Source organism: Nerophis lumbriciformis, linkage group LG36 (assembly GCF_033978685.3).
Source record: "Nerophis lumbriciformis linkage group LG36, RoL_Nlum_v2.1, whole genome shotgun sequence".
NCBI classification, from domain to species: domain Eukaryota; kingdom Metazoa; phylum Chordata; class Actinopteri; order Syngnathiformes; family Syngnathidae; genus Nerophis; species Nerophis lumbriciformis.
In genome coordinates, this window is record NC_084583.2 from 10,701,648 (window position 1) to 10,728,097 (window position 26,450).

General features: G+C 40.3%; 1 protein-coding gene across 1 annotated transcript in view; it reads left to right on the forward strand.

Moving 5' to 3' along the window:
- LOC133576845 (putative methyltransferase NSUN7) overlaps positions 1–26,450 on the forward strand; it is a 102,714-nt gene that overhangs the window by 45,759 nt on the left and 30,505 nt on the right. Inside the window, exons 6-11 of the mRNA XM_061930188.1 lie at positions 2,182–2,365; positions 6,345–6,567; positions 6,644–6,787; positions 6,846–6,947; positions 14,321–14,456; positions 26,173–26,296. Coding sequence (XP_061786172.1) covers positions 2,182–2,365; positions 6,345–6,567; positions 6,644–6,787; positions 6,846–6,947; positions 14,321–14,456; positions 26,173–26,296 — 913 coding nt within the window. The remainder of the gene's footprint in view (positions 1–2,181; positions 2,366–6,344; positions 6,568–6,643; positions 6,788–6,845; positions 6,948–14,320; positions 14,457–26,172; positions 26,297–26,450) is intronic.

Consider the following 26,450-nt stretch of genomic DNA (forward strand, 5'->3'; position numbering starts at 1 on the left):
CAGTTTCTCTTTCAAGCATAGGTTGCATCTTTTATTACCACTATTGTAAGGTGTGCTGGATGCAAGAATTTGCCATGTTATTGAATATTCAACATTATTGTCTTTGAGGTCCCAAATGTGTTTGCTGAGTTCTGTGGTATTTCGCAGGTTTTTGTTCCTGAAAGAAGCCTTGTGATTGTTCCATCTGGTTTTGAATTCACCCTCGGTTAATCCTACATATGTGTCGGATGTGTTAATGATTGACAAACACTTTCCCAAAGACAACAACCTAAGAAAAGTATTCAACAAGAACAACATTAAATTGAGCTACAGCTGCATGAACAATATACGACAAATCATCTCAAACCACAACAAAACAATTGCAAATGAGCCGTCGACCCCCAGACAGAGCGACTCCAAAACCAACAAAGCATGTAACTGTCGAAAGAAACCTGATTGCCCCCTCAACGGGGGGTGCTCACAAACATCAGTTGTCTACCAATCTAAGGTAATACGCAAGGACATTAACACATCCGACACATATGTAGGATTAACCGAGGGTGAATTCAAAACCAGATGGAACAATCACAAGGCTTCTTTCAGGAACAAAAACCTGCGAAATACCACAGAACTCAGCAAACACATTTGGGACCTCAAAGACAATAATGTTGAATATTCAATAACATGGCAAATTCTTGCATCCAGCACACCTTACAATAGTGGTAATAAAAGATGCAACCTATGCTTGAAAGAGAAACTGTTTATTATTTACCGTCCAGACCTGTCATCCCTCAACAAGCGCAGCGAAATTGTAACAACATGCCGCCATAGACGGAAACACCTCCTAGGTAACACATGAGCCAATCACCACGCCCCTAGGCCAGCCTGTACCCACCCACTCTGTGCCCTATATAAACCATGGTATGCGAATGCTCCCATTAAAATCTCCTGACGATTGAGGGTACCCCCCCTCCCTGAAACAGGCCTGTAGAGATGAAATAGTCTTGTGATTTTTTTCCCCACACATACATATATATATATATATATATATATATATATATGTATATATGTATATATGTATATATATATATATATATATATATATATATAGACATACAGTATGTCTATATATATATATATATATATATATATATATATAGACATACAGTATGTCTATATATATATACATATATATATATATATATATATATATATATAGACATACTGTAATATTTATTTATATATATATATATATATATATATATATATATATATATATATATATATATATATATATAGACATACTGTAATAACTTGAAGTAAATAATGAAGATTTAAAACCAATTACCAAAAAAAAAAAAAAAAAAAAAATTATATATATATATATATATATATATATATATATATATATATATATATATATATATATATACATTATTTTTTTCCTTATTAATTTTGGCCAATGGGGGCGCATTTCAATTTCTTACACACACTTGTTATTTCATATGTTGACCAGAGGGGGAGCACTTTTAAAACCGACACAGCCAATTTGAAAAATCCCTCCTTTTTGGGACCACCCTCATTTTGATAGATTTCACCAGCAGGGGTGCAAATGAGACATTCTCTATTAGATGCAATGTTATTGGGACCATGATTTATGTCATCACTTGTTCACACCTCCTCATATGGAAGCTCCTTTTCCTTGTTGATGTCTCAAGAAGGGTAGAAATACAAGAACACACACACACACACACACACACACACACACACACACACACACACACACACTCTCGCGTTGGGTTTTGGGGGTGTCTCCCTGTGTTTTACAGCCCAGGTGACCAGCTGACACCCAATTAAACTCCTCTGGTGTGTGTGTGAGTGTGTGTGTGTGTGTGTGTGAGAGAGAGAGTGTGTAAGGTTGTGTTACAATGTACAACGTGGACAGGGCTGATTCTCTTAGGTGTAAATCTGGCCACTGAGGACAGATTCAATCAGCAACAACCCTCAGCCAGCTCTGAGATCGTAAAGGTCACAACAAGTGTGTGTGTGTCACAGTGTGTCTTTTCCCTAATATTTTTTTGCACGCTGTTATTACACTTTTAATGTCCTTTTAAAAGGCCACCTGGCATTTCTATGCACGACTATTTTTTATGTCATCCCTCTCGCTCATCCTTTATCGGTGCAACTGTCCTTCGCTTCCAGTCTGGACCAGGTCCAAAGTGTGCTGAAGGGTGCTGGCCTCTCTCAGGTGGGTTCAGTGGAGCAGTTGGAAGGACAGACCTTCTGCCAGGACCCCCACTGTGACGACGTGCTGGTGTTTCCCGCCTGGGTGAAAGCGACTCTGGAGTCCACCAAGCTGCTTCAGGACCATAAACTCATTTTGCAGGTCACACACACACACACACACACACACACACACACACACACACACACACACACACACACGCACACGCACACACTTGTATTTCGTACCTTCTTGAGACCTCCGAAAAATGCCTCCCTCTTTAGGACCACCCTTTCTAGATATATAAAGAAGTGTATTTACAACATTAATAATATATACATACTATGCAAATATAAAAAAGCTTGTCGTGAAAAATGAGCTGGAATTTCACAAGAAAAAGGTCACAATTTCACAAGAAAAATGTAGAATTTTGGCAGTGTTATAATAAAAGTCCTCATTTTACTCAACGCAAGTCAACATTTTACAAGAAAAACTGAACATTTGTGCAATATTATGATAAAAGTTGGATTTTTACTCAATAACAGTCGCAATTTTACAAGAAAAGCTTAACATTTTGGCAATTTTCGGAAAAGAGTCGTAATTTTGCTCGACAAAAGTCACAATTTTATGAGAAAACTTAAAAAATGTCGGCAATGTTATAATAATAATTGGAATTTTTACCTGGCAAAATTATGACAAAAGTCATAATTTTACTCAAAAAATGTCACTATTTTACAAGAACAAAAAAATTGGTAATATTGGGATAAAATTTAGAATTGTATATGACAAATGTCGCCATTTTGCAGTATAAAGTAATAATTTTACAAGAAAATATTGCAATATTACAGACACAGAAAGAATATGATAAATTGTTCCTCGTTTTATAAGAAAGAAGTCTACACATTGTAAGAAAAAGACTGCTTTTAGTTAATCATTTTTATTTTTTGTTTTTAATTGTTTTTTAATCTTCATTATTCACTTCAAGTTATTACAGTATGTCTCTATATACACATATATATATATATATATATTTTTTTTTTTAATTAATTTTGGCCAAAGGGGGCACATTTAAATTTCTTACACACACTTGTTATTTCATTTGTTGATCAGAGGGGGAGCACTTTTAAAACCGATACACAGTCAATTTGAAAAAGCCTTCCTTTTTGGGACCACCCAAATTTTGATAGATTTCACCAGCAGGGGTGCAAATGAGACATTGTCTATTAGATGCAATGTTATTGGGACCATGATTTATGTCCTCACTTGTTCACACCTCCTCATATGGAAGCTACGTTTCCTTGTTGATGTCTTAAGAAGGGTAGAAATACAAGAACACACACACACACACACACACACACACACACACACACACACACACACACACACACACACACACACACACACACACACACACACACACACACACACTCACACACACACACACTTGTATTTATTACCTTCTTGAGACCTGAGAATAATGCCTCCATCTTTAGAACCACCCTTTCTAGATATATGAAGATGTGTATTTACAACATTAATAATATATACATACTATGCAAATATAAAAAAGCTTGTTGTGAAAAATGAGTTAGAATTTCACAAGAAAAAGGTCACAATTTCAGAAGAAAAACTTAGAATCTTGGCAGTATTATAATAAAAGTCCTCATTTCACTCAACGCAAGTCAACATTTTACAAGAAAACTGAACGTTGGTGCAATATTATGATAAAAGTTGGAATTTTACTCAATAACAGTCGCAATTTTACAAGAAAAACTTAACATTTTGGCAATTTTCGGAAAAGAGTCGTAATTTTACTCCACGAAAGTCACAATTTTATAAGAAAACTTAAAAAATGTGGGCAATGTTATAATAATAATTTGAATTTTTACTTGGCAAAATTATGACAAAAGTCATAATTTCATCCCTCATCCATCCCCTAATGAATCAATTAGTCCATCCTTCATCCACTAATGCATCCATCCATCATCTATCCATCCATCCATCCATCCAGCCATCCATCCATCCATCCATCCATCCATCCATCCATCCATCCATCCATCCCCCAATGTATCAACTAGTCCATCCTTCATCCACTAATGCATCTGTCCATCATCTATCCATCCATCCAGCCAGCCATCCATCCATCCATCCATTCACCAACCCACCATGTATTTATGCCTCATCCACCCCCCATATACCCATGCATCTATCCACCAATGCATTTATACATCCATCCATCCATCCATCCATCCATCCATTCATCCCCCAATGTATCAATTAGTCCATCCTTCATCCACTAATGCATCCGTCCATCATCTATCCATCCATCCATCCAGCCAGCCATCCATCCATCCATCCATTCACCAACCCACCATGTATTTATGCCTCATCCACCCCCCATATACCATGCATCTATCCACCAATGCATTTATACATCCATCCATCCACCCACCGATGTGTTAATGCATCATCATCCCCTAATGTATCGATTAATCCATCCTTCCATTCACTAATGCATCCGTCCATCATCTATCCATCCACCCAGCCATCCAACAATGCATCCATCCCTCATATGCCCACCCATCTATCCACCAATGCATTTATACATCCATCCATCCATCCATCCATCATCCATCCCCCAATGTATCAATTAGTCCATCCTTCATCCACTAATGCATCCATCCATCATACATCCATCCATCCATCCTTCCAGCCAGCCATCCATCCATCCATTCACCAACCCACCATGTATTTATGCCTCATCCACCCCCCATATACCCATCCATCTATCCACCAATGCATTTATACATCCATCCATCCACCCACCGATGTATTAATGCATCATCATCCCCTAATGTATCGATTAATCCATCCTTCCATTCACTAATGCATCCGTCCATCATCTATCCATCCACCCAGCCATCCAACAATGCATCCATCCCTCATATAACCACCCATCTATCCACCAATGCATTTATACATCCATCCATCATCCATCCCCCAATGTATCAATTAGTCATCCTTCATCCACTAATGCATCCGTCCATCATCTATCCATCCATCCATCCATCCATCCATCCATGCATCCATCAAGCCACCATGTATTTATGCCTCATCCACCCCCATATACCCATCCATCTATCCACCAATGCATTTATACATCCATCTATCCACCCACCGATGTATTAATGCATCATCATCCCCTAATGTATCGATTAATCCATCCTGCCATTCACTAATGCATCCGTCCATCATCTATCCATCCACCCAGCCATCCAACAATGCATCCATCCCTCATATAACCACCCATCTATCCACCAATGCATTTATACATCCATCCATCATCCATCCCCAATGTATCAATTAGTCATCCTTCATCCACTAATGCATCCGTCCATCATCTATCCATCCATCCATCCATCCATGCATCCATCAAGCCACCATGTATTTATGCCTCATCCACCCCCCATATACCCATCCATCTATCCACCAATGCATTTATACATCCATCCATCCACCCACCGATGTATTAATATATCATCATCCCCTAATGTATCGATTAATCCATCCTTCCATTCACTAATGCATCTGTCCATCATCCATCCATCCACCCAGCCATCCAACAATGCATCCATCCCTCATATAACCACCCATCTATCCACCAATGCATTTATACATCCATCCATCCATCCATCCATCATCCATTCCCCAATGTATCAATTAGTCCATCCTTCATCCACTAATGCATCCGTCCATCATCTATCCATCCATCCATCCAGCCAGCCATCCATCCATCCATCCATCCATTCACCAACCCACCATGCATTTATGCCTCATCCACCCCCCTTATCCTCATCCATCCATCCACCAATGCATTTATACATCCATCCATCCACCCACCGATGCATTAATGCATCATCATCCCCTAATGTATCGATTAATCCATCCTTCCATTCACTAATGCATCCGTCCATCATCTATCCACCCACCCAACCATCCAACAATGCATCCATCCCTCATATACCCACCCATCTATCCACCAATATATTTATACATCCATCCATCCATCCACCAATGTATTTTTGCATCATCCATCCCCCAATGTATCAATTTGAGCTAATATTTGTTAATTTCTGACCAGGACAAGTCTTGTTGCCTGACCCCAAATGCGGCGATCCCCCTGCTACCGGAGGAGGGTGACGTCCTCCTGGTGGGCAGGTTCTCTGGCTTCACTGTCTCTCACACTGCCTTGCTCATGAGACACAAATGTAAAGACAAGTCCAAAGTCTTCGCGTGCGTCAGTCACCTGACAGCCGCCCAGAAGGAGGCGCTATTGCAAGTCATTGCCGATACGGGCTGCAAGAGTAGGCAAAATATGGCAAAACTATCAATATATTTATGTTTTATCATAACTTTAGTGTCAATGTCAATATTTTCTAGATGTGAAACTGCTCCCTGAGGTCTTCCAGTCTCTGACCAGCGGTGACAAGCGTCTTAGCAGAGTGCGTCTCATCCTGTTGACGCCCAGCTGCTCCATGTCAGCGGTCAGCAATCCTCTTGAATTCATGCTGCAAGAGAACAGAGGTAAAGAGTGAGAACATGTCCTCTCATTGTCGAACACTCATGTGGTGTTTATGTCCAGACACAGACCTGCTGCAGGACTTGTCGCACGGCTCCGTGGCCCAGAGCAGGATGGACGCTCTGATAGCACAGCAGAAGGACGACATCCATCATGCTTTGAAGTGTTAGTGTGTCAACCACCTTGTTATCATACTAACACACACCACACCACACCACACCACACACGCACCAATGCATCCATCCATCCATCCATACACCCACTCAAAAATGTTTTGTATCCAGTCATCTTTCCATCCATTAATGCATGCATCCACTAATGTATTAATGAATCCATCCACCTATACATCATCCATCATCCATACATTCACCCATCCATCCACCAATGCATTTATGCATCTATCTGTCCATCGATCCATCTTTCCAGCCATCCACCCACCAATAAATGTATGCATCAGCCATTTGTCCATCCACCAATGCATCCATCCATCATCCATCCACCTATGCATCCATCCATCATCCATCCACCTATGCATTATCCATCATCCATACATTCACCCATTCATCCACCAATGCATTTATGCATCCATCCACCAATGAATCAATGAATCTATCATATATCCATCCACCCATTCATCATCCGTCCATTCATCCATCCATCCGCCAATGCATTTATGCATCTATCTGTCCATCGATCCATCTTTCCAGCATCCACCCACCAATAAATGTATGCATCAGCCATTTGTCCATCCACCAATGCATCCATCCATCATCCATCCACCTATGCATCCATCCACCTATGCATCCATCCATCATCCATCCACCTATGCATTATCCATCATCCATACATTCACCCATTCATCCACCAATGCATTTATGCATCCATCCACCAATGAATCAATGAATCTATCATATATCCATCCACCCATTCATCATCCGTCCATTCATCCATCCATCCGCCAATGCATTTATGCATCTATCTGTCCATCGATCCATCTTTCCAGCATCCACCCACCAATAAATGTATGCATCAGCCATTTGTCCATCCACCAATGCATCCATCCATCATCCATCCACCTATGCATCCATCCATCATCCATCCACCTATGCATTATCCATCATCCATACATTCACCCATCCATCCACCAATGCATTTATGCATCTATCTGTCCATCGATCCATCTTTCCAGCATCCACCCACCAATAAATGTATGCATCAGCCATTTGTCCATCCACCAATGCATCCATCCATCATCCATCCACCTATGCATCCATCCATCATCCATCCACCTATGCATTATCCATCATCCATACATTCACCCATTCATCCACCAATGCATTTATGCATCCATCCACCAATGAATCAATGAATCTATCATATATCCATCCACCCATTCATCATCCGTCCATTCATCCATCCACCAATGCATTTTTGCATCTATCTGTCCATCGATCCATCTTTCCAGCCATCTACCCACCAATAAATTTATGCATCCAGTCATTCTTCCATCCACCTATCATCCATCCACCTATGCATCCATCCATCATCCATCCACCTATGCATTATCCATCATTAATCCATTCACCCATCCATACACCAATGCATCCATCCCTCATATACCCACCATCTATCCACCAATGCATTTATACATCCATCCATCCATCCATCCATCCACCAATGTACAAACGTTTGTATTTTTGCATCATCCATCCCCCAATGTATCAATTCATCCATCCTTCATCCACTAATGCATCGTCCATCATCTATCCATCCATCCATCCATCCATCCATCCATCCATCCATCTTTCCATCCATCCATCCATCCCTCGTATACCTATCCATCTATACACCAATGCATTTATACATGCATCCATCCATCCACCCACCCACCCACCAATGTATGTATGCCTCATCCACCCCCCATATACCCATCCATCTATCCACCAATTCATTTATACATCATCCATCCATCCATCCATCCATCCATCCATCCATCCACCCACCGATATATTAATGCATCATCCATCCTTCCATCCCCTAATGTATCAATTCATCCATCCTTCCATTCACTAATGCATCCGTCCATCATCTATCCATCCACCCAGCCATCCAACAATGCATCCATCCCTCATATACCCACCCATCTATCCACCAATGCCTTTATACATCCATTCATCCATCCATCCATCCATCCATCCATCCCTCGCATACCCACCCATCTATACACCAATGCATTTATACATGCATCCATCCATCCACTCACCCACCCATGTATTTATGCCTCATCCACCCCATATACCCATCCATTTTTGCATCATCCATCCCCCAATGTATCAATTAATCCATCCTTCCATTCACTAATGCATCCGTCCATCATCTATCCATCCACCCAGCCATCCAACAATGCATCCATCCCTCATATACCCACCCATCTATCCACCAATGCATCCATCCATCCATCCATCCATTCATCCATCCCCTCACCCATCCATCCATCCATCCATCCACCAATGTATTTTTGCATCATCCATGTATCAATTAATCCATTCTTCATCCACTAATGCATCTGTCCATCATCTATCCATCCATCCATCCATCCATCCACCCATCCATCCATCCAACAATGCATCCATCCCTCATATACCCATCCATCTATACACCAATGCATTTACACATTCATCCATTCACCCACCGATATATTAATGCATCATCCATCCTTCCATCCCCTAATGTATCAATTAATCCATCCTTCCATCCACTAATGCATACTTCCATCATTCATCCAACAATGCATCCATCCCCATATACCCATCCATCCACCAATGCATTTATGCATCCATCCATCCATCCATCCACCAATGCATCCTCCATCCCTCCAAGTAGTAGTTTGCTACAGATAAGAACTACACAGCATCAAACTACATCTTTAGAACTGGCTCAGATTCAGCATCATAATGTTCATGTAATTACTTTTTGGAGCCAACAGGGGGAATTAGGTAAGTTTTAATGATTTGCTGCTCAGTAGTAGAGGGTCACCGACTCATCTGTTGCTTTTTGCTTTTTGTTGTTGTTGTCGTTGTTCATCAAGCAGGTGGAGTCTTTTCTTTTGGGGCCATGAAAGCAGCTGCTCTCATTGATTGTCCACCTCCACATTTCTGCCAGTGTAGATACTTTCTAATGGGGATGTTAATTAATGCCTGGTGTGCATCGAGTGCCTCGCTCCATTTCAGTCAATGGTTTGCGTGCGCACACACACACACACACACACACACACACACACACACACACACACACACACACACACACACACACACACACACACACACACACACACGCACACGCACACACGCACACGCACTTGCGCACACGCTTTACTTCAGAGACTGAAAGTAAATGCAAGAGCTGTTTAATGGTTCCTGTCAATAGTTACTGGTTAAAAACACTTTATTAAAAGAAATAAACTAATTAAAAAAAAGCAGACTCGCTGAAATCTATAAAATGTAAACACAGGACAGGCGAAGAGAATGAATAATGTGCAACACTTCAAACGGAGGCTTGATGAAGAAGAAAGGAGAGCGAGATGGTTTGTTTTCTTTCTGCTGGAATTAGATAACAAATTAGCGTCTTTTTTTATAAACATTTTTATTCATCCATCCATCCATCTTCTTCCGCTTATCCGAGGTTGGGTCGCGGGGGCAGCAGCCTAAGCAGAGAGGCCCAGACTTCCCTCTCCCCAATCACTTCGTCCAGCTCCTACCTGGGGATCCCGAGGTGTTCCCAGGCCAGTCTTCCCAACGTGTCCTGGGTCTTCCCCGTGGCCTCCTACCGGTCGGACGTGCCCGAAACACCTCCCTAGGGAGGCGTTCGGGTGGCATCCTGACCAGATGCCCGAACCACCGCATCTGGCTCCTCTCGATGTGGAGGAACAGCGGCTTTACTTTGAGCTCCTCCCGGATGGCAGAGCTTCTCACCCTATCTCTAAGAGAGAGCCCCGCCACCCGGCGGAGGTAACTCATTTGGGCTGCTTGTACTCGTGATCTTGTCCTTTCGGTCGTAACCCAAAGCTCATGACCATAGGTGAGGATGGGAACGTAGATCGACCGGTAAATTGAGAACTGTGCCTTCCGGCTCAGCTCTTTCTTCACCACAACAGCTCAATACAGCGTCCGCATTACTGAAGACACCGCACCGATCCGCCTGTCGATCTCACGTTCCACTCTTCCCTCACTCGTGAACAAGACTCTGAGGTACTTGAACTCCTCCACTTGGGGCAGGGTCTCCTCCCCTAGCCGGAGACGGCACTCCACGCTTTTACGGGCGAGAACCATGGACTCAGACTTGGAGGTGCTGATTCTCATCCCAGTTGCTTCACACTCTGCTGCGAAACGATCCAGTGAGACATGAAGGTTCTGGCCAGATGAAGCCATCAGGACCACATCATCTGCAAAAAGCAGACACCTGATCCTGCAGCCACCAAACTGGATCCCCTCTACGCCCTGACTGCGCCTGAAAATTATGTCCATAAAAGTTATGAACAGAATGGGTGACAAAGGGCAGCCTTGGCGGAGTCCAACCCTCACTGGAAACGGGTCCGACTTACAGCCGGCAATGCGGACAAAGCTCTGACACTGATCATACAGGGAGCGGACCGCCACAATCAGACAGTCCGATACCCCATACTCTCTGAACACTCCCCACAAGACTTCCTGAGGGAAACGGTCGAATAACTTCTCCAAGTCCACAAAGCACACGTAGACTGGTTGGGCAATCTCCCATGCACTCTCAAGGACCCTGCCGAGAGTATAGAGCTGGTCCACAGTTCCACGATCAGGACAAAAACCACACTGTTCCTCCTGAATCTGAGGTTCGACTATCCGGCATAGCCTCCTCTCCAGTACACCTGAATAGACCTTACCAGGAAGGCTGAGGAGTGTGATCCCACGAAAGTTGGAACACACCCTCCGGTTCCCCTTCCTAAAGAGAGGAACCTCCACCCCCCGATGTCCATGCGATGTTGCAGAGTCTTGTCACCCAAGACAGCCCCACAGCATCTGGAGCCTTAAGGAACTCCGGGCGGATCTCATCGGGGAGCTTTTTAACTACCTCGGCAACCTCAGCCCCAGAAATAGGAGAGCACACCACAGATTCCCCAGGCACAGTTTCCTCATAGGAAGACGTGTTGGTGGCATTTAGGAGGTCTTCGAAGTATTCCCTCCACCGATCCACAACATCCGCAGTCGAGGTCAGCAGAACACCATCCTCACCATGCACCCTTCCTGAGGCGGCGGATGGTGGTCTCGAATCACTTCGAAGCTGTCCGGAAGTCGTTTTCCATGACTTCCCCGTACTCCTCCCATGTCCGAGTTTTTGCCTCTGCGACCGCTGAAGCTGCATACCGCTTGGCGTGTCGGTACCTGTCCGCTGCCTCCGGAGTCCTATGAGCCAAAAGAACCCGATAGGACTATTTCTTCAGCTTGACGGCATCCCTCACCGCTGGTGTCTACCAGCGGGTTCTAGGATTACCGCCATGACAGGCACCAACTACCTTGCGGCCACAGCTCCAATCAGCCGCCTCGACAATAGAGGTGTGGAACATGGTCCACTCGGACTCAATGTCCAGCACCTCCCTCGTGACAAGTTCAAAGTTCTTCCAGAGGTGGGAATTTAAACTCTCTTTGACAGGAGACTGTGCTAGACATTCCCAGCAAACCCCCACAATCCGTTTGGGTCTGCCAGGTCTGTCCGGCATCCTCCCCCACCACCGCAGCCAACTCACCACCAGGTGGTGATCGGTAGAAAGCTCCGGCCCTCTCTTTATCCGAGTGTCCAAAACATGAGGTCGCAAATCCGATGACACATTTAAAAAGTCGATCATGGAACTGCGGCCTAGGGTGTCATGGTGCCAAGTACACATATGGACACCCTTATGTTTGAACATGGTGTTTGTTATGGACAATCTGTGACGAGCACACAAGTCCAATAACAAAACACCACTCGGGTTCAGATCCGGGCGGTCATTCTTCCCAGGTTTCACTGTCGTTGCCAATATGAGCGTTGAACTCCCCCAGTAGAACAAGGGAATCACCCGGCGGAGCACTTTCCAGTACTCCCTCGAGTGAATTCAAAAAGGGTGGGTACTCTGAACTCCTGTTTGGTGCGTAAGCGCAAACAACAGTCAGGAGCCAACCCCCCACCCGAAGGCGGAGGGAAGCTACCCTCTCGTCCACTGGGTTGAACTCCAACGTGCAGGCTTTGAAAGCTTCATTTATGAGTGTTGCCTTTGGTAAAAACTTAACTCTTTTGGGTTTTGGTCACATTTGATTTATTTTATTGAGTCTCGCGGAGTTGGTGCTTTACGAAACACTCATAGCAAAAATATGTCTTAAGAAACACAAACAATCAAAAGATAATACTTAAATGGGAAACACTAAACGTTAAAAGTCTATCAAACAAACCTTTAACGAAGTGATCACATTCTTCGGCTCTGCGCCCTTGGACTGGAGTGCGTGGTCATTTTGTCGTCTTTTTTCCATAACATCTTGAACTCTTCCTCTTTTTTGCGATTTAAACGGTTTGTACAGCCGAAAACAAAATTTTTCTTCGACAAAGGCTAAATGGCGCCAAGTACCCATTGGGACCAGACAACCACGCGTATTCAATGAGCCGTGACGTCATTTTGAATCCAAGCAATACATTCACCAATCAATCAATCAATCAACCATCCATCCACATGTTTGGATCCATTGTGGTAAAATATACAGTGTGCATTTTTCTTATATGATTGTGAACTAGCATGCATTTGTATTTGGTTACAGAATCCTCTAGAGGATTATCCTATTAAGGAAATATGCCCTTAAATAGCTTCGGGTGCAGATATCCATCACAAGCTCTCCAGAGAGTGGTGGCTATTGCCCCCAGGACACTGGGGAACTTAAAGGATAGCAGCAGTCGGATTTTAGGAGGAAGTGTAAACACATTAGCAACATCTGGTAGGAAGCCCTCACAAGTAGGAGTAGAGGATAGGGGGCGGGGGTCACCCGAGTCAAACCGGTCACAGGAAATAGGTTGACTGGCCCGGCAACAAACAGGGCTTTGTAGAATAGAATAGAATAGAATGTATCTTTATTGTCATTGTACATTGTACAACGAAATTGTAAGCAAAACTAATTTAGTGCAAATTCATAATAACACAGAAGAACATAGATAAATAGATAAAAATACATAAAAATACCAAGCAAGACTGGCAGGCTACAAGGCTAGAGTTACGAAGAGTGAGGGTCTTCGTGTAAAAGGTATGTGACCTGAGAGGACATCAGAAGAGTAATCAGGCCCATACTCTTTCTCCTGGAAGCTGCAGTTCCAATTTGAGGCTCGCTGAAACAAATCCAGCTTTTTGTTTGACGATTCCTCGTTGGCGTCTTCATGGCTCATCGGCCATCACACGACTAATACAACACCATCTTTTCATCCATCACTCCACCAACGCAGCAATCCCTCCACCCTTCAATCCCAGCATGCTAACATTTGTTTGTGTGCAGTCCCTCAAGTGCTGGCGGTGGTTTACGCCACGTGTTCGTCACACCCAGAGGAGAACGAGGAGTTGGTGATCAGAGCGGTGAAGGAGGCCCAGTTGACGTTCCAGCAGGAATGGCGGCTAAAACCCCCTAACTTGAGGTCAGTTCCTGGTAGGGTTGTCCCGATACCAATATTTTAGTACCGGTACCAAAATGTATTTCGATACTTTTTGATACTTTTCTAAATAAAGGGGACCACAAAAGACATGGCATTATTGGCTTTATTATTGTAATTTAGTCTTTAAATAAAATAGTGAACATACTAGACAACTTGTCTTTTATTAGTAAGTAAACAAACAAAGGCTCCTAATTAGTCTGCTGATGTATGCAGTAACATATTGTGTCATTTATCATTCTATTTTGTCAAAATGATAAAGGACAAGCTGTAAAAATGGATTATCAATCTACTTGTTCATTTACTGTTAATATCTGCTTATTTTCTCTTTTAACATGTTCTATCTACACTTCTGTTCAAATGTAATAATCACTTATTATTCTCTTCTTTGATTTTTTTACATTAGTTTTGGATGATGCCACAAATTTAGGTATCAATTCGATACCAAGTAGTTACAGGATCATACATTGGTCATATTCAAAGTCCTCATGTGTCCAAGGACATATTTACTGACTTTATAAACATAATATGAATTTTCAAAAATAGGAAAAAATATTTTGTGACGATAAAAAATATCGATGTAATCATAGAATAGAATAGAAAGTACTTTATTGATCCTTGGGGGAAATAAAGCGCAACAGTTCGCTCACAATAGACAATAAATACTATACAGCATTATTCACATGTGAATAATATAAATACAGTCTATTATACGGCATTATTCACATGTGAATAATATAAATACAGTCTATTATTCAGCATTATTCACATGTGAATAATATAAATACAGTCTATTATACAGCATTATTCACATGTGAATAATATAAATACAGTCTATTATACAGCATTATTCACATGTGAAAAATATAAATACAGTCTATTATACAGCATTATTCACATGTGAATAATATAAATACAGTCTATTATACAGCATTATTCACATGTGAATAATATAAATACAGCCTATTATACAGCATTATTCACATGTGAATAATATAAATACAGTCTATTATACAGCATTATTCACATGTGAATAATATAAATACAGTCTATTATTCAGCATTATTCACATGGGAAAAATATAAATACAGTCTATTATACAGCATTATTCACATGTGAATAATATAAATACAGTCTATTATACAGCATTATTCACATGTGAATAATATGAATATATTATACATATATTCTATATTTAAGTACAGTCAAAAGGTACTATTATATATAGCATATATATTTACAGAAGTATAGTATACTATGTAGTATGACTAGATACGCTATAGTACTTGGTATCATTACAGTGGATGTCAGGTGTAGATCCACCCATGGCATTTGTTTACATTCAGGGGTGCTAGCTTGCTGTTAGCGGTGAGCTATCGTATCCTCCTACGGTGTGTAGTGAAGCATGTTTAGCTATTCCTCGTCCTGCAGGGATGATACTTGTAAGAAACTTACTATATTTGTCTCCATGGAGACCAGGATTAGTGATTTAGAAGTAGCTAAGACACTGTCGACTGCGGATGGACGTTCGCTGCTAACTAGCTATCCATGTCTTAAAGCACCTCTTCCTGAGGGTGTTTCATTGTTATAACTTCACCTTTATCGTTAGTTTTTAAGCCAAAATGCGTCCGTTTTCCCTTTTCTGTCTACTTGTAAGTACTCTGTGATTGTGCGCTGCCGAACATGCTCCTCTGCTCATATAAAACCAGCAATGTCATGACGTGACAGGGCGCGTCATGCCCGTTATAATAATAATAATAATAATAATAATAATAATAATTAGGGATGTCCGATAATGGCTTTTTGCCGATATCTGATATTCCGATATTGTCCAACTGTTTAATTACCGATACCGATATCAACCGATATATGCAGTCGTGGAATTAACACATTATTATGCCTAATTTGGACAACCAGGTATGGTGAAGATAAGGTACTTTTAAAAATGGTTATAAAATAAGATAAATAAATCAAAAACATTTTTTTGAATAAAAAAGAAAGTAAAACAATATAAAAACAGGTACATAGAAACTATTAATTAATGAAAATGAGTAAAAATTAACTGTTAAAGGTTAGTACTATTAGTGGACCAGCAGCACGCGCAATCATGTGTGCTTACGGACTGTATCCCTTGCAGACTGTATTGATATATATTGATATATAATGTAGGAACCAGAATATTAATAACAGAAAGAAACAACCCTTTTGTGTGAATGAATGTGAATGAGTGCAAATGGGGGAGGGAGGTTTTTTGGGTTGGTGCACTAATTGTAAGTGTATCTTGTGTTTTTTATGTTGATTTAATTAAAACAACAAAAAACATAACGATAATAAAAAAAACGATACCAATAATTTCCGATATTACATTTTAACGCATTTATCGGCCGATAATATCGGCAGGCCGATATTATCAGACATCCCTAATAATAATAATTAAAGCTGCAAGCAGCGATGGACGGCACCGACTTTGAGGGCTCATAAAATCCAAACCGGAGCAGTAATTAAAACTCTTTCATCTACTTTTAATCAGAAGGGTTCAATCTCTCTCCTGTGCTAATTTGAAGCGGACACGACAAACGCGCTCAAAGGAGATAATGTTTGAAAAAAGGTCACTGTTTTTACACAACTTTTGTTTTGAAGGGGGAATTGCAAACTTCCTGTTGATTTTTGCTGGGGGTTGTCAGTGTATGAAATATAGGTCTAAGTGAGACCTACATAGAGGTTTTTGTTTTTTGTCTGTGTTTTTTTCCTAGGTGGGCGCTAGAGCGCAATTTTGAGTTTTGGGGTTTGTTTTTTTGATTAGCTCGCAATTTTCGCCGGTCCTGATGTGTGTGTCCAATTTGGTGGGTTTTGAAGCATGTTAAGGGGGTCAAATTACAGCTCAAAGAGGCGGCGGTATAATAATAAAACGCTAGAAATACAATAGAGTCCTCTGTCCCAAAGGGACTCGGTCCCTAATAATACATTGTGAATGGGTACTTTTCAAACAGAGTATAGTACCGTTTTTGATTCATTAGTAACGCGATACCACACTAGTACCGGTATACCGTACAACCCTAGTTGGCACATTGTGTAGCTGTCTCTCTCCCTTCTGACAAAATATCAGCACACCTTCCGGCATGAACTGAAAGACTTAGTGCTTTTTAGGAGGCGTGAAAAGGGCAGAATAAAGATTTCCAGTCAGGTGCACTTTTTTCTTGTTTATGCAACACGTATTTCACTTGGCGCAACGTCGCCGTGAGCGGACTCCTCGGTGCAGTCAGCGGTCCGTACGCCTCGAGACACAATGAATAAAACACAAGCCTTATTATTTCTATACATTCACCTGACTTTCTAGACGCACGCAGAATTTTGCTCTCGCTCAACACTACTTTTACTATGTTTCGGGTTGTTTTATTTTGCATATAGATCTACACTATTTTGCCTAATGCAGGGGTCGGCAACCCGCGGCTCTAGCGCCGCCCTAGTGGCTCTCTGGAGCGTTTTCAAAAATGTATGAAAAGTTGAGGGGACATTTTTTTAATTTTTTTTTTTTAATGGTTTCTGTAGGAGGACAACATGACACAAATCTCCCTAAATGTTATGAAGCACACTGTTTATATTAAACATGCTTCACTGATTCCAGTATTTGGCGAGCGCCGTTTTGTCCTACTAATTTTGGCGGTCCTTGAACTCACCGCAGTTTGTTTACATGTATAACTTTCTAGGATGTGTTTTATGCCACTTCTTTTTCTGTCTCATTTTGTCCACCACACTTTTAAGGTTGTGCATGAATCCACAAAGGTGAGTTTTGTTGATGTTATTGACTTGTGTGGAGTGCTAATCAGACATATTTGGTCACTGCATGACTGCAAGCTAATCGATGCTAACATGCTATTTAGGCTAGCTATATGTACGTATTGCATCATTATGCCTCATTTGTAGGTATATTTGAGCTCATTTAGTTTCCTTTAAGTAATCTTAATTCAATTGATATCTCATGACACACTATCTGTATCATCTGTATGTAATATGGCTTTTAATTTTTTGCGGCTCCAGACAGATTTGTTTTTGTATTTTTGGTCCAATTTGGCTCTTTCAGCATTTTGGGTTGCCGACCCCTGGCCTAAAGTATTTGGACACCCATTCAATTGATGAGAATCAGGTGTCCTAATCACTTGGCCCGGCCACAGGTGTATCAAATCAAGCACTTAGGCATGGAGACTGTTTCTAGAAACATTTGTGAAAGAATGGGCCGCTCTCAGTGATTTCCACACTGTAAAAAAAAAAACCTGTAAAAAAACGGTCATTTACTAGCAGCTATGGCTGCCAAACGAAAACCATAAAATTCAAGTAAAACATTGTAAACCAAATAATGATCAAAACCATTATATTTACAGAAATTTTCATGAGACGTTTTGCGGAAAAATATCGTAATTTTACAGATTTTTACTAATTTATTAAGATCAACCACCTTTAATAAAGTGACGATGCAAACAGTTCTGCAGAAAAATACCTTCGTTCTACAGAGTTCTTCCAAATTATTACAATCAAACACCTTTAATGAAGTGACAATGCTGGCAGTTCCACAGAAAAATACCATTATTTTACAGATTTTTTCTGAATTGTTTAGATCAGGGCGTCCAAAGTGCGGCCCGGGGGCCATTTGCGGCCCGCAGGTCATTTTTTAACGGCCCCACAGCACATTTTTAAAGGGGAACATTATCACCAGACCGATGTAAGCGTCAATATATACCTTGATGTTGCAGAAAAAAGACCATATATATTTTTAACCGATTTCCGAACTCTAAATGGGTGAATTTTGGCGAATTAAACGCCTTTCTAATATTCGCTCTCGGAGCGTTGTGACGTCACATTGGAAGCAATCCGCCATTTTCTCAAACACCGAGTCAAATCAGCTCTGTTATTTTCCGTTTTTTCGACTGTTTTCCGTACCTTGGAGACATCATGCCTCGTCGGTGTGTTGTCGGAGGGTGTAACAACACGAACAGGGACGGATTCAAGTTGCACCAGTGGCCCAAAGATGCGAAAGTGGCAAGAAATTGGACGTTTGTTCCGCACACTTTACCGACGAAAGCTATGCTACGACAGAGATGGCAAGAATGTGTGGATATCCTGCGACACTCAAAGCAGATGCATTTCCAACGATAAAGTCAAAGAAATCGCCGCCAGACCTCCATTGAATCTGCCGGAGTGTGTGAGCAATTCAGGGACAAAGGACCTCGGTAGCACGGCAAGAATTGGCGGCAGTTTGTTCCCGCAGACGAGCGAGCTAAACCCTAGCTTCCCTGGCCTGCTGACATCAATTCCAAAACTGGACAGATCAGCTTTCAGGAAAAGAGAGCGGATGAGGGTATGTCTACAGAATATATTAATTGATGAAAATTGGGCTGTCTGCACTCTCAAAGTGCATGTTGTTGCCAAATGTATTTCATATGCTGTAAACCTAGTTCATAGTTGTTAGTTTCCTTTAATGCCAAACAAACACATACCAATCGTTGGTTAGAAGGCGATCGCCGAATTCGTCCTCGCTTTCTCCCGTGTCGCTGGCTGTCGTGACGTTTTCGTCGGTTTTGCTTGCATACGGTTCAAACCGATATGGCTCAATAGCTTCACTTTCTTCTTTAATTTCGTTTTCGCTACCTGCCTCCACACTACAACCATCCGTTTCAATACATTCGTAATCTGTTGAATCGCTTAAGCCGCTGAAATCCGAGTCTGAATCCGAGCTAATGTCGCTATAGCTTGCTGTTCTTTCCGCCATGTTTGTTTGTGTTGGCTTCACTATGTGACGTCACAGGAAAATGGACGGGTGTATATAACGATGGTTAAAATCAGGCACTTTGAAGCTTTTTTTTAGGGATATTGCGTGATGGGTAAAATTTTGAAAAAAACTTCGAAAAATATAATAAGCCACTTGGAACTGATTTTTAATGGTTTTAACCCTTCTGAAATTGTGATAATGTTCCCCTTTAAAAATACGATTGAAAAAATGTTTTAAACATAAAAAGTGGTATAAAAGAACAAACAGGTGAAATGTAACAAGAAAATTTTGCGATGTTTACTCTAACAACACAAAGCTGCCATGCAGGCTGTTTCTTTCTTTAAAAAATAATAATGAATCAAAATCAATGTCGTTATGAATTATTGACCTATTCAAGACTCCAATTATGTCACATTAAATATTCCACTTTGAGATATTTTTGGGGGAAAATGTTGCATATTTTGTGTTTGCCATACAAAAAACTGAGCTGTTTTTTTTTTTTTTTTTTTAAACAAACAAAAAACATAAACAACAATAGAACTTATAATTGACGGATAGATCTGAAGTTGATATTGAGATTATTGTGTTAAAAGTAAACAGTAAAAAAAAAAAAAGTATAGTTTATTTTTTAACACTTTAATGAGTAAGCACCCTTTTGGATCCACAATCATTTTAGAGTGATTTATTTTTAAGTGTCATTTTGCAAAAAAAAATAATTAAATAAAACCAATGGTGTTATGAGTTATTGACCTTTTTAAGGCTCCAATTATTATATAATCTCAAATATTCTACTGATAAAATGTATTGGGTGAAAATATTGCATATTTTGTGTTTTTGCCATTTAAAAAAAATTGGTTTTCTTTGACAAAAAGAGCATACAACTTAAATCTTTAAAAACGTTATATTGACAGATAGACCTAATGTTGATCTAGAGATTTAAAATTTGAATAATAAAAAAAATAATAATACTGAATGACACATTTTTAATATTTTTTTTTGACCAAAACCCTTTGGGGTCCCCGGGATCAAGCTTGAGTGGAGGCCTAAATGTATATATTTTTATACGTATATTGTATTGGTTTTTGAAATAAAAAAATATCAAAATGGCCCCTGATTGCTTTGATTTTTCAGTGTGCGGCCCTCAGTGGGAAAAAAAACAAAAAACACCTTTAATAAAGTGACGATGCAAACAGTTCTGCATTATTCTACATTGTTAGTATGGACATAGACTTTTATATAATAAGCTACATATTTAATGAAGGATAATTACTGTAATTTTACATGGATTTGAAAGTAATCTAAGAAAACAGAAAATGCTATGTATAATTAATTTGGTATTTTTCTGTAAAAAAAAAGAAGAAATATACATAGTTTGTCATTACTAGCATATAACTTAAAATAACAGGCGGATTGTTTATTTACAGATAATGTCTTCAATTCTACAGTTGTTGTTTTTTTAAATAGAAAAATTACAGTAGAAATTTAGAGTAAATTAACCATAAAAATAGGATTTTTTTGTTTTTACAGTGCACCGTAAGAAAATGGAAGAGTTTGGGAACAACAGCAACTCAGCCATGAAGTGGTAGTCCACCTAAACTGAAACAAAATAATCGCTAAGATTATTTAAAAAATGCACGAATGTAGACGACGTATTTCACGTCTTTAAATATGCAAAATTAAAGTGTACTTTCTCCTCTGAATGTGAAAGTTGGTGAAATATCAAAGATTAGAAAAAACAATGTTAACCCTGGGAGCAAGGGAGAAAGCAAAGTGTTGGATATCTCCTCCCGCTCTGAGTCCAATTCAACACTGCTATGCCGGTTAGGCATGAATTGGAAAAGTAAACAAAATACAAAAAATGGGTCTAAACTATGAAAAAACTCATGTTTTTTAGACATTATATTTTTAGAGGAATTGTTCGGCTACAATATAAAATGTAATAGTTTGGTCGTTTTGGAAATACGCCTGTAAATCTGTCACCATGACGGCGTTCGAAGCCACGCTAAATAAGCAATGATCTCTAAGGGATTTTGAATGGACGCGGCCATAATGCTATTACAAACTTCTCCGCTGAATAGAAGTTTAGATCAAAGTAGGACAGCCATAAATACACCATATTGCCAAAAGTATTTGGCCACCCATCCAAATGATCAGAATCAGGTGTCCTAATCACTTGGCCCGGCCACAGGTGTATCAAATCAAGCACGTAGGCACGGAGACTGTTTCTTTAAACATTTGTGAAAGAATGGGCCGCTTTCAGTGATTTCCAGCATGGAACTGTCATAGGATGCCACCTGTGCAACAAATCCAGTCGTGAAATTTCCTCGCTTCTAAATATTCCAAAGTCAACTTTGTTATAAGAAAGTGGAAGAGTTAGGGAACAACAGCAACTCAGCCACCAAGTGGTTGGCCACGTGAACTGACAGAGAGGGGTCAGCGGAGGCTGAAGCGCATAGTGCAAAGACTTTCTGCACAGTCAGTTGCTACAGAACTTCCAATTAGCCCACGTACAGTACGCAGAGAGCTTCATGGAATGGGTTTCCATGGCCAGGCAGCGGCATCTAAGCCATACATCACCAAGTCGGATTTCAGTGGTGTAAAGCACGTCGCCACTGGATTCTGGAGCAGTGGAGACGCCTTCTCTGGACTGATGAATCACGCTTTTCCATCTGGCAACCTGATGGACCAGTCTGGGGTTTGGAGGCTGCCAGGAGAACGGCACATTTCGGACTGCATTGTGCCGAGTGTGAAATTTGGTGGAGGAGAAATTATGGTGTGGGGTTGTTTGTCAGGAGTTTGGCTTGGCCCCTTAGTTCCAGTGAAATGAACTTTGAATGCTCCAGGATACCAAAACATTTTGGACAATTCCATGCTCCACAATTTGGAGCGGGCCCCTTCCTCTTCCAACAAAGCAAGGTCTGGTGTGGATGAACTTGACTGGCCTGCACAGAGTCCTGACCTGAACCCGATAGAACACCTTTGGGATGAATTAGAAAGGAGACTGAGAGCCAGGCCTTCTCCATCAACATCAGTGTGTGACCTCCCTAATGGAAGAATGGTGTAAAATTCCTATAAAAAAAACCACACTCCGCAACCTTGTGGACAGCCTTCCTAGAAGAGTTGAAGCTGTAATAGCTGCAAAAGGTCATATTGAACCCTATGGGTTAGGAATGGGATGGCATTTCAAGGTCATATGTGAGTCAAGGCAGGTGGCCAAATACTTTTGGCAATATGGTGTATATCGGAATCATCTCTTGTTGAATGTTCACAATTCAATTGAACATGTCTGAAACATGTCTCCAGTCACTAATACATTTGATTACTTCTGTAAATTAATCGGACCCTGGCGAGACCACAGGATGAAGCCGGAACTCCAGAGAAAAACCCAAAGGTTTTGCCCAAAGGAAGCGGCCGCCCAACCCAGAGCGCCACCAGCAGGCTGTTGTTATCCATGTCGCTCAGTCCTTAACAGAAAACTACACAAAAACACTACTTTTTAAAATCCTTAAGAACGTCTTTGGCAACGTATTTTAGCAATATGGACACGTTGGTCTCTCTTTAAAGAAATATGTGACAAAAAAACAAAACAAACGACATAAAGTATGATGCACTCTTTGCAGGAAGGACTTTACTATTCACCGAAATACTTACCTTCTCAAATATTAACTTCCAGTAATAAAACCAAAAGAAGTAATACTTCCACATTATGTTTTTTTTTCTTTCTCATAAAACAGTTTTTTTTAGTTAACAAAGAACACAACTGCCACGTTGGCGCGTGGATGCTGTCGGTGTGGCCCCAGGATGCAAAGACAGTAGGCGAAGGGCAGATTATTATAGGACAAAGCAGGCAGATACATCCTCCTGATTTGGGTGAGTCCTTTGATCACTAATCAAGAGTCGGCATGGAGAAGGGCACTCAGAAACAGTGAAGTCACTGTAAGACAAAATCAAAACAGGAAGTGGAACACATATAAGAGCGCTAGGGAAGAGGAAACACTATATATAGGAAAAACAACCTGAGATGTAATCATGACAACAATGTTACAGGTGTTTAATAAACATGCTAAGTGCATTACATATTGAGGGTGGTTGCTAATGCTAAATGAAATACCATTAATATAGATCAGGGGTGTGTGTGTGTGTATGTGTGTATGTATGTATGTGTGTATATATACATTTATATATGTATGTATGTATGCATGCATGTATACATTTGTATGTATGTATGTATGTATGTATGTATACATATGTATGTATACATATATATGTATACATATATATATATATATATATATATATACATATATGTATACATATATATGTATGCATACATATATATATATATGTATGTATGTATGTATGTATGTATGTACGTACGTACGTACGTACGTACGTACGTATGTATGTATACATATATATATATATGTATGTATACATATATATGTATGTATACATATATATGTATGTATACATATGTATGTATTCATATATATGCATGTATACATATGTATGCATGTATACATATGTATGCATGTATGTATGCATATATGTATGTATTTATACATATATATGTATGTATGTATACATACTGTCAGAGTTTGTTGGGGACGAACCCCAAGATGCAGAGATGACGGCAGACATTGAGCGAGAAAACATGATTTAATTAAACACTATGGCAAAAAAACAAACAAAAGGGTACAAACAAAAGGCGTGCACAAGGCGGAGAACAAACTTGGCTATGAATTAAAATAGCACAAAAGCTAACTGTCGACAAGAAACAAAAAAACACTTACTGTGACACGAAGGAACTATGACAAGAGCAGAGTGAACAAAAGTAGACAGAGCTACAACAACAATTATTATGACAGGTAGTAGTGACAACAAGTATTAGCGACAATGACAATAATCCAGCCCTGACTGGAGGGGAAGGCAGGTTTAAATAGCAGCTGGCTGATTGACACCAGGTGTGGCCAGGTGCCAATCAGCCACAGCTGAGGGGACACAGCACTCAGGGAGACAAACAGGAAACAGAACCAAAACAAGAGCGCTGACAGGAAATATTACACACAGAGGAAAAACTAAAACACAACCAAACTGTCAGGGGCAAGCCTGACACATACATGTATATGTATGTTTGTATATATATATATATATATATATATATATATAGTACTAATGAATCATATTCGGTATTATACAGCCTCTAAAAAGTACCGGTCCGATAAATTGACATCAAAACATCATCTTTTGTTTAAAAAAAAATTATATTATGTTTATAAACTAAGGAAATATGTCCCTGGACACATGCGGACTTTGAATATGACCAATGTCTGATCCTGTAACTACTTAGTATCGGATCAATACCTAAATGTGTGGTATCATCCAAAACTAATGTAAAGTATCAAACAACAGAAGAATAAGTGATTATTACATTTTAACAGAAGTGTAGATAGAACATGTTGAAAGAGAAAATAAGCAGATATTAACAGTAAATGAACAAGTAGATTAATAATTCTTTTTCTACCACTTGTCCTTAATAATTTTGACAAAATAACAAAATGATAAATGACACAATATGTTACTAAATATGTCAGCAGACTAATTAGGAGCCTTTGTTTGCTTACTTACTACTAAAAGACAAGTTGTCTAGTATTTTATTTAAGGACCAACTTGCAATAATAAACATATGTTTAATGTACCCTAAGATTTTTTGTTAAAATAAAGCCAATAATGCACATTCTTGTGGTCCCCTTTATTTAGAAAAGTACCAAAAAGTACCGAAACGTATCGAAATAATTTTGGTACCGGTACCAAAATAAATACCGGATATATAAAAACTTTGCAGCCTATCCCAGCTGCATTCGGACTGAAGACAGGACACACCCTGGACAAGTCGCCACCTCATCACAGGGACTATTTGTGCTTGTTTTCTTGCAGAAACAAACAAGCCTCGTCTAATTCTCCTGACCAGGCAGAAGGTCCAGAAATCAAGGACTCCTTCTTCAGGCTGGATCCCTCCGAACAGAATAATGGCTTCTTCCTGGCCGTTCTCGTCAGAGAGGTGAGGGTCAAACACATTTTATGTAAGCTTGTGTCACCTGTCTGCATGTCAAAGTAAAACATGTGGCAGGCAACCAAACACTTTCATTCTGGTGAGTTCAACCAGAGTGTGACCGTCCGACACTTGGTCAAACAGAAAGTGAAAGAGAGAAAGG